The sequence below is a fragment of the Epinephelus lanceolatus genome, chromosome 7 (assembly GCF_041903045.1).
Source record: "Epinephelus lanceolatus isolate andai-2023 chromosome 7, ASM4190304v1, whole genome shotgun sequence".
NCBI classification, from domain to species: Eukaryota; Metazoa; Chordata; class Actinopteri; order Perciformes; family Serranidae; genus Epinephelus; species Epinephelus lanceolatus.
This window is the reverse complement of record NC_135740.1, coordinates 14,210,333-14,220,947: the sequence shown is the minus strand read 5'-3', so window position 1 is coordinate 14,220,947 and position 10,615 is coordinate 14,210,333. Positions and strand designations below refer to the sequence as shown.

The 10,615-nt window shown below is 40.0% G+C and overlaps 1 protein-coding gene across 1 annotated transcript; it reads right to left on the bottom strand.

Moving 5' to 3' along the window:
• Positions 1-7,358: 7,358 nt before the first annotated feature.
• On the bottom strand, positions 7,359-9,566 carry her11 (hairy-related 11). Its single transcript, XM_033632453.2, has 4 exons — positions 9,489-9,566; positions 8,359-8,454; positions 8,156-8,249; positions 7,359-7,960 (listed from the first exon to the last, which is right to left on the bottom strand). The coding sequence occupies exons 1-4, from the start codon at positions 9,540-9,542 to the stop codon at positions 7,359-7,361; spliced, it is 846 nt and encodes a 281-aa protein (XP_033488344.1). The 5' UTR covers positions 9,543-9,566.
• Positions 9,567-10,615: the final 1,049 nt, after the last annotated feature.

The window sequence follows — 10,615 nt, the reverse complement described above, 5'->3', positions numbered from 1 at the left end:
GCTTAGCATGTTAGCATGCTAAAATTGGTACAGCAGTACACCTGAGGTGAGTAGGAATGTAATTTGTTTTGTAGGTGTTTCTTTGCAGGTCAAAGTACAGGAGAAACAGAAATTTGGACCTGATGGCGGCGCAGGTTAAAAAGTCAGAGGGTAACCAAAGCTACTACATTTCATCCTGAGGGAGACAACATCACACAAATTTCACAGCAGTCCATCCAGTTGTTGTCGAGATGTTTTACAGGCACTACAGAAAAGTTAATGGGATCACCAGTCTGTAGGGTTCATCCACTGGGGACCATTCATTCATTTATCAATAGTTTTTGAGATATTTCAGTCTGGACCAAAGCAGTAGACTGACCGACTCTATCCATAGAGCCATGGTGCCAGCATAGAGGTGAACTAGTGTGATGTATTACATACATTTATGAAAATGATCTGCAGTGAGTTATTATTAGTAAAATCTTAAAATAAGACCGAAACAAGTCATTTTTTATAATTCTGTCCCCATGACTGGAGAGTCCAGCTGCTAAGTCAAGATGGAGGAGGTGGATGTCTTTCGTGGACACTTGTCATGCTCCATCCTGAGTTGTTGGCTCCGTGGTGAGATGTCTGCAGTGGCCCTTCTCCTGGCTTTTCTTTTGCCCTGTTGCTGCTGGCCTGGAAGCATGTCCAGCTGTCCCATCATTCTGTCAGCGCCGCTGTCTCCCTCAGCCCCAGATTAAAAACGCCAAAGGGGCCGCCAGGAAAAGTGGCTCGCCCCGTCTCTCAGGACTTATGTCAAAAATGTTTCAGTCCTCAGGTAATTTGCTACAGTCTGGGATCCTTTCACTATTACTTCAAAGAGCCTCGCAAAGAGAGGGAAAGAGAGAGAAATGAAAGGGAGGAAAAATGATATTTAGTTGTGAGTAGTGACAGATCTACATTCTTGAGTATTGACATGTGATCTGAGTGAGGAGTTCTCCTCCTCGAGAGATGCTGACTGAGTCTGCAGCAGTCCTCAAATCTGACTGATAAAAAGCAGTGTCCATGGACTGTTGCCCAAAATCGAGCTTAGTTAAACAAACTGACTTAACTCCAAAAGAATTCACAGTCACTCTTATACAAACAGACAGCACACTGCACAGTTAAATGTTCTTATTATTTGTTTTAAGGTTTAGAAAATCACTCTGTGGAACTGTTTATCACCTGGTTGTTCATATCTGACACATTATAAGTTATTAAAGGCAATGTACATTAGGTAATTTAAGATGTTTTCTTCAATTGTATCCAGCCCGAGACTGCTCTCCTTAATCTGGCAGTGGGTTAAAGTGTCTGGATCTGTTATAAATGGTGTTGGATTGGTGCACTTACGTAAATGTTGGCAAGAGATGTTAGTTCTGCCCTCTGTGTAAAATAATCCTCTGCTACTGGACTTAAATACAAACAGGTTAAGACCTGTGGAATGAGGAAGAGAAACCGGAAATGTTGGTTAAATTTAGCTTGGAAATTTAGATTTATTAATGTTGTTGTGGTTGAAATAAAAAGTGCTCTGAAACCAGAAGTATTTAGTTCATGTGAATCACACATGAAGACAGAGATATGAAGAGTTAAGCAGTAGATCTACTGTTTTCACTGTCTGGATCTTTCTGGGACGCTCATGCACCTGTCCTGTGCTTTGTGCCGTTTGTGTTTATGCTTTCAAAGTGTACAGGTTTTTTAAATGTTTGAAATGCACCTACACAAAGGTATTCAGATATCCTCAGCAGGCCACGACAAACCCGTGACACCTCCGCAGCATGTCTCGAGTTTTCTCCAAATCAAGAATGCATGGGTTCATTCATGGCAAACAAAAACAGTGATTAAAGAGTGTAACAGGATCAGCTCTAATCAGCGTGTCCTTAGAAAGTGCCAAGGAGTTTTCAACCATTGTCAGGTCACTCAAAGAGATGATCTCTTTCCCTATTAATTATGTGCCGTGCCGAAGCAATCGTCCTCTGTGGCGTGAGCAACCTTCTCTGCTTTCATATGTCTGTGCAGAATGATCAAAACACGCAGAGAGACAGCGTGGAGAATCGAGCTCCCAGTGATGTACCTGCCCTCTCATTTTCTGACAAAGAACAATGGACACCTCATAACTAATGACACTCGCACAGAGAGTGCTTCTCCAGCGTAAAGAGGAGTAAAGAGGGGGGAAAAATAACCATTATCCGAGAACATGTTCTATCATGTGATACATTCTGTTTTCTCAAGCCAAATCCGTCAGTGCCTCCCTGCTGAAAATATTCAGAGCTTGTAATAAAGATTTGATGGTCAGATAAAGAGTGGGTTGAGCATTGAGAGACAGAAGAGGAGAGAGGAGTGATGAGCATGCATCTTGGGCTTATCGCTGATGGAATAGCTCAATGACATCCTCTATTTAGCCCAAATGACAGGCCCCTTCTGTTATCCTCATTGAGAGAGGTCAGGGAGGGATGGAGATACTTGGCTGCATGGCTATGCTGTGTCAATGCTGCCCTCTGTTGGTCAGAAGTGAAACATCCTCTAAACCTTTTAACTGTTCTCACACTCAGTACCTGCCACTGTGGGTGCTTCTCACCTCACTGTCTGCACAATAAATGGGTCCAGTGAGGTTTAGGTTAAAGGGATAGTTTGGGTCTTTTGAAGTGTGATTGTATTAGGTACTTATCCATAATCTGTTTATTACATACAGTAGATGTCACTTGGCCCGCCCCCCAGTTTGGAGAAGCAGGCTGGAGTTCAGTGCTGAAGCTAAGTAATATACTGCTGTGGAGGGGTCAGCAACAAAACATATTTTAGCCACCTGAAAAAAATCAGTATCAGTTTAAGTGTATGCTATGTTTAGAATACTATCACTTCTTTACCTCTCTGTCAGACAGCAATTTCCACCTGGGAACTGAAGCCATTTTATCACTTTCCTTAAAGCCAGACTCTACCAAGAAACACAGCGATTTAACATTGCTGAAATGAGGAGCTACTGGTATACCGCTGCCTCGATCAGTTCCATCAGGAGAGACTTGTTCTGAGAGAAAAGAATATTTATTTACATGTGCACATAAGAATGAGAAATGTGAAAAGTCTTTGGCGATTAGACCCCATCGTGATGTCATCTATTCGAGGAGGATGGTAAAGACACAGTAGATGTGGTGGTTGTAATGGTGGTGATGAGATAAGATGAAGAGGGAGCTGAGGATCTGTATGTGAAGAGGAGTGGACTTTTGATGAGCTCGTCCTGGGCTCTGGATAAGGTGACTGGAGGTGAATTCCGCGTAATAGACAGCTGACAGGAGCAGGGAGGAGAATGGATTTTAAGTTTGGCAGCAGCAACATGGAAGGCTGGAGGAGATCATGGCGAAGTTTGATTGGAGAGGCGAGTCAGCTGATGAGTGGAAACGTGGAAGTGGGATAGAGAGAGAATTGTGAATGGATATAGCATAAAGAAGGTCTTCCGGATTGAACTGACCCTTTATTTTGTTTGTGTTATTGTGTGACTTTGGTGTTGAAAAGTGTTTGTTCAGATTTACCAAAGTTGCACAATAATACAAACTAACTGACTAATCAAGGCAGCGGTAGACCAGCAACTCCCATTTTCAGCAAGCTTAAATTACTGGTTTTTGTTCATGGAGTCTGGTGGCTTTGACGAGAGCACAGATGGAGAAATGTAGCTGTTAATAGCTTCTCCATTGGAAAGGGCTGTCTGACAGAAAGGTAAAGTGGTGGAAATGTTCTCAATACAACATACATTTTAACTGTCATTGACTGTCATTTGATTTTTGTTTAGGTTTGACTTTTTTAGGTGGCTAAATGTGTTTTGTTGCTGACCCCTTCACAACAGTAGATAGCTTAGCTTCCATGTCAGCACTCCGTCTGCTTCTCCAAACTAGAGGTGTGTTGACTGACATCTACTGTTTGTAATACACTGACTATGGGTAAGTACCTCATATAACCCCACGTCAACAAATCCAAACTATCCCTTTAAGTTTAACTTTGACCTTACTAATGATTTTACAGCTGACACTCACAGTTAACATTTTACGACAAGTTACACACAGTCTGATTATGAGTGCAGTTAAAATACAAAGCTTCAAAACACACACCATGTGGCCTCACTATAGAATAACTATAACATAATACATGATGTGTGTTGTGACAGAATGCACTGTGTAGCTGAATTATCTTGAAAAAATGTACAGTGAACACATGAGACTAACTTGTAACTGCAAAATAAATCATAGTAAAGAATAATGTGTTAACATGCAGAGGATGACAACATGGAGTACAAAACACACTAGCTGTCAAAAGCATGTTCTCCACAGTTGGGGTGCTAATGGCTTGTTAGGGAATATTTGTTTTCTCAGCCTGATTAATCTTCAGCAGCTCCATGGTGTGACAGATGAATATGTTGCAGTTTGTTCTGCAGAAGAAAGTCCATGACTTTACCAGCCTTAAGTATCATCAGAACCCATTGTCTCATATTATCAGCGTATGTTATAATGCATGGTACGCCATACTATTAAATTCAGATTAGTCAGCTTGAGGTCATTTAGAGGATCCCAGGTTTTGCATAATGCATTTTTGTTCAGTGGTTTGCTTAAAGCATTTTACAACTTGAGAGCTGTAATTTTTATAAATGAGCTCAGAAATGGTTCTATTTATTTGTCATTGTGAATGTAAATGTTAAAGGTTCTGCAAAATATGAGACTGATCATCAACAGTTATGAGTGTAGCCCATTAATTTATGTTTTAGCCTATTATTAATAGAATATCAATGCATGTTAAAGTATTGTTGCCACCTCTAGATGTCCCATTGCAACCCTCAGCTACCAGTGAAGAATTCAAAGAACTTCCACTATGTTCTAAGTTACACAGCTGAGGAAAGAAATGTTTGTCATATTGCTTGAAAGTCTCTCCTTGATGAACAGGAAGCTGTTGTGATTCCTATGGCAGTTGGACATCTGTTCTTGTGTTATGATAGGTGGATTAGTGACACTCATCTTTCATTTACCTCATATTTACCACATCATCATTCATTCCTAACACCAAATTCAAACGAGCAAGGTATTTCTACATATAGTTAGTTGGTAAGTTGCAGGTTGACTCTAATACCATCCTAAAACAACCTGAAATACAGTGCCCTGAGTTTCTGGGGTCTGCTGGGTCTTATGCATCACAGCAGAGGGATCTGGCAAACAGGTTGTCATAAACATCTGAACAGTGGAAATGGACAGGCTGAGATGATTGTCTTTGCATTTCAACACTGTGCAGTTATAAATGTTGCCAGTGTTCTCTGATCAGTGGTCATGTTTCACTCAGCACTCTACTGTGCAGCATGCCCTGAGAACAATTTTGCCTTGAGACACACTTGATATAGACCTCAGTCTCAATATTCACATGTTCACACTTAATGCGTGTAACCTTAGCACTGAGGGCAGGTACAATTGGGACAGCCCATTTCGGAACACTGTGTCTCACCCCTATAACATCGTCAGGCAAAAGAAAGGAATATAATCCATGCAGCAGAACCAGAGATATTGTCTTCTTTTTCAATGCATTTTTCTTCCTTGTCACAATTTGGAGCCTCCATTACCCACAACTCACACTCAAGCACTGGTAGTTCAATTGGAGATTTGTGTGTTACGGTCGTAGTGGTTCCTATAGCCTTGGGTTGCAGTTCTCAGTCAGAGATGAGGATCAGGCCGCAGAGGTATGCTCACTTTGTTTTGACTCTCTACTTACAGATTTGTTTGTTTTTAAATTTGTAGATCTCAGCAGAACTGACCCAAGTGAAATCATTTCAGGACATTTATCAGACTTCACACACACAAAAAAGGCTTATAAAACTTTTATCGTGTATGCAGTACTCCCCAACACCTGTAAATGGTGTTTGATGAGAAACATTGGTGGAGTTCTCCTTTAATGCTTTAGTCGCAGCTACAGTATGACTGAGCATCAATGTTGCTGTTTTTTTCCATGATTACTGGTCTCCATAATCTAGACATTAAAAAGGGTTGCCTCTATAACTGTCTTATTTTCTTTCTGTTCATTGTTTATCTACTGTATTGATACTAAAAGAGAGCATCTTGCACAGGTTACAGTTTTCTCAGTTGCTGAAACAAGCTTAATCAAACTGGGATACACTTGATCTTCATCATCACCTTCTCAGCATGGAAGAAGTCTTCTCTTACAAATGTGTTACATGTTTTCTTTGGTTTCACACATTTTCACACCTTTTCAAAACAATTAACGCAGATCTTATAGAAAGACCTAAACTGCTATTGGATGAGCTGTGTTAATTAAAAGGAAAACATTCACAGGTGAGAGAAATGACTTGCATAATAATGAATCTCTAAGTCACCTGTGTGAACCTCTTTTGCACAAATTTTCAATCAGCCTTTATCCATAAAAGATGCTACCTCTGTGTTGCTATTTGCAGCATGGATCAAAGAGGCTGAAGTCACTTACAAAAAATTAATGTGATAAAATGGATGAAGAAAATCATGTCCTTTTATTAGTATTTCAACTGGGCATCTAAAAAAGTGTAAACAGTGCAGAGTGCAGCAGGGTCTGTTATCTCTAGTAAAATCAGTTTTGGAGAGCAAAATACAACTCATGCTGTGATATGCTTACTTGCCTTTTTAACACATTTATAACTATGTCGAGTATCAACAAATGACACAGACATACAGCACAAATGACTGTTGAACTGGTTCATATTGATAGCTGTATTTTGTTGTCCATTGTGTCATGATTGATTAAAACAACACTTAAATTTGACCACAAGCTGTGCTGTTTGATGGAAATATTTGCATTTGCTGCATGTATTTTTTTTGTTTTGTGAGTGTCAGAGCATTTTGCAAACAAGAATGTGTCAGTTTGGTCATTGGCTTCAAGTTTAGGCCTGTGTGTGAACTGATTTGCAATTGTAATGTCTCATGCAAATGAGAACACCTGTTAAGTGTCTTAAAAAGTGTCTCAAAATAGATTTTTCTTTTCATGTTTTCCCCTATATTTTCAATGGTATAATTAGCATGCTGCAGTAGGTTTTTTTTTCAGAAGTGTAACTTTTATAACAATTTTGATGCACATCAGTGAACACAAGGCCTGTGAGGGAAAATAAAACCTGTTCACAGTCAGTGTATCATTAAATGAATACAGTAGATAACTGCACAAACTGAGACTTAAAAGATTGAAGTACAAGTTTTATTTAGAACAGAAATACAAAATATAGGAAATTTGAATAATATGTACACTATACATTCCCAGCATGGAGAGTTTCTCATCCTCTCCGCAGCCAATGATTGCAGTTAGTTCCCACTAGGTGGCTCTGCTGTTTCCAGTTTGTCAGTCTCTGATGCTCTTCATCAAAACCAAGGTCTCCACATGGCTGAAGAAGAGTTTGGTGGTGACCCCTCCCTCGGTGCAGGGTGCGGAGGAGATCTCAGTGAGATGAGAGGGGGGCAGTGTAGGACAACAGGGCCCGAGTGAGGGGCTGCGGGCGAGAAACTAAAGAAGGAGGTGTTGGAGGACAGAGGTGACAGGCTGGGGGGGAAGGAGAAGTGAGAGGCAAATGACGGGAAAGGAGGAGAGGTGGTGTATGTGGAGAAGGAAGGAGACAGCCAAGGAGAGGGAGGAGGGGACAGATAGTCGTGGCAAGGTGTGGAGCAAGACTGTGGCTGAAATGGGGAGTGAGATGGAAACTTTGGAGGCTCTTCTTTTCTCTCAGATGTGCAAATGGCATCCAGAGATATTCCATCAGGTCCTCTGGCCGCCTCAGTCTCAGGCACTCTCTGGGTGAAGTCTGGTTTAATGCTGTTTGGCTGCCGGCTCTCTGTGTGGTGTTTCAGGCCCTCGATCAGGCTCGTTCTCTGTGTCGGTGTTATTTTGTGCATGTAGCTGGTCAGATGGGCCACACACTGCTGAAACCCTGCACTCTCTATGCTGAAGAGAGTAGGACCACTGGAGTCTGAGTGATGAAGGTTTACCACAGGACCATGAGTCTTCATGTGACTGTCAGAGTCTGCAGTAACTGGAAAAACATCAGGGCGAGGGATAAAACAGGAGTATGATTAAAACACTGATTTGTTGCAGCAGAAAAAAAGCTGTTTTATGACATATTTCATACATTTGCACAAGTTAATGAACTGGTTCTTTGACTAACCCTTTCTTATGTTCTTCCCATCTGTCCACGTCTTAAGATATTCCACAGCCAAGTCAAGAATCTCTGCTTTCTCTATTTTAGGGTTCTGCAGCCGCTGTGAGTGATCACAGTCAAACAGGGGAGAAATACATTTCATCATATTAAGGTTGTTATTCCCTTTAATACATGTAGAGACTGGATGTGATGTTGTTGACATGACTCACTGGATCAGATGTATGATTCAACAGCAAACTCCTTAGTTCAGCCAGACTCTGATTTATTCGATCTCTTCTCTTCTTTTCCACAACGGGTTTCAGAACCTAAAGAGATGATCAGCATTATGTGAGTATGGTGGGTCAGTGATCAAGGAGCCCCAGCTGTTTGACCAATATGTACATATGTATCACCAGTTAACATCCACATACAGTGTGTATATGCAGTGAAAAAAAACAGTGGTGGAGGAAGTATTCAGTTACTTTACTTAAGTAAAAGTACTAATACCACATTGTGAAAGCACTCTGTTAAAAGTAAAAGTCCTGCACTGAAAATGTTACTTCAGTACAAGTAGGTAAGTATAATCAGGAAAATGTACTTACAGATGAAAAGTAAAAGTACCTATGCAGAAAAAAAATCACGCAAAAAACTCTAAAAATCATTCCTACAAATAAAATAAAATAGAAAATGATTTATATGTTTAGCAAAATAGTTGCCAATTAATTTTCTGTCAGCCAACCAATTTGTTAATCGACTAATCTATGCAGTTGTACTTGTATTAACTGTTGTGTAGATTAATTTACAAAACAAAACATAATATTTTATATACTCTTCTTGTGTTTTTTATACAAAAATCTTAATTTTTAAAGTAGCCAATAACTCAGGTCGTTACATGAATGTAGTGAAGTTAAAAGTACAATATATCTTTCTGAAAAGAAGTGGAGTACAAGTTTTTAAAAAAAGTATAAAATAATAAAATACTCAAGTAAAGTACCTCAAGTTTGTACTTAAGTAGGCTACAGTACTTGAGTAAATGTACTTAGGTACAATTTACCACTGAAAAATGTGCCATTGAGAAACCATTTGGTTTATAAGTGATACCTTAATTGCCAAGAACAACTTGGGTTGCCAGGCTGTGGAAAACCCTTGTTTGTTTTCATGAGTAAAGTGAAAAATGTTAGTTTTCATTAAAAAACCTGGCAACCCAAAAATAATTCCCATTAATGTCTTAGAAATGCTCTGCAACTGATTATTAAACTATTTATTAACATTAAGAAATCATTAGATACGACTTTAACATAAAACCTTTATGAAGGAAGAAAGAGGTAGGATACTAAATAAATGAAATAAAAGTTCTTACCCTTTTTCTACTCTTTCCATCTTCCACAGCTGGGTTTTGTAGTTTCCTGGTCATGTTGCAGAGTTTGGTCCAAATGTCCTGACTGGAGGCTGCAGCAGTTCAAACAGCCTCCTGTAGCCTGTGGGAGAGTATAAGTAGCGCTCGTGCTGCCTCTGATTGGCTGAAAAGTGTGAGTGACGACACTTAACCCAAAATGGTCTCCAAAAAACTTCATTATTGGCCACAGATAGAATCGAAACTACCTTTCAGCAGAGATCAGGTAATGCGGTGTTTCTAAAAATGAATAAATCTAATATAACAGGTAATATTAAAGGAAACAATGATGCCAATAAACTTCAGCTTTTCTTTACAAATGATGCCATCATCAGACAGAGGCAGCCTGCTGATGTAGTTTATCCGAGTAAAGATCAATATTTCGGCTGCCTTATTTATAGTAAAAACATTTCATAATGCATAAGAAATATATGTTGGAACTAGTGAGGATGGCCATTTTGAATACACCATGTATTATTTCATTAGGCCAAATGTAGTCTGAGCACCTCCTCCCAAAAGTGAGACCATGGGAAACTGGTCGTGGAAACGTGGGAACAGAGATGAAGTGAGAAAGTGGGCAGCTATGAGCACTTTTTATGATGTGTGAGACATCCACACTCTGAGTAAGTGATACAAAAGACCAAATGAGAGCAGAGTTGGTCCAAATAAAGAATCCAGACAGTTTTATTTACACAGCCCAGTAACACAGACCACACATTTAACTGCAAAAGCCAGATAATCAGATCTATGCATTTACAGTTAAACATTTAATACAGAAATAAATCCTGACTGATGAACAGACTGAGTGACAAAAGGGAGCACGCCACGTTTGTCAGTGGATGTGAAGTGTGAGGATGATGATTACACCTGAGTGTTAAGTGTGCGCCGCCTCGGGCCAGCCTCATACCTCATGTTTGGACTTCACACAAGAGCCCTTTATAATCAAAGCAGTTGTTGACTTGACTTGACTACATGTTCCCATCCCATCAGCTCCGTTTGATTTCAACTCTTTTGTCAGTGTGGCCGACACACCTGAAGGATCGCGATATTAGAAGTCAGCGGTCCATCTCTCTGCCTCCATAGGGCACATTTTT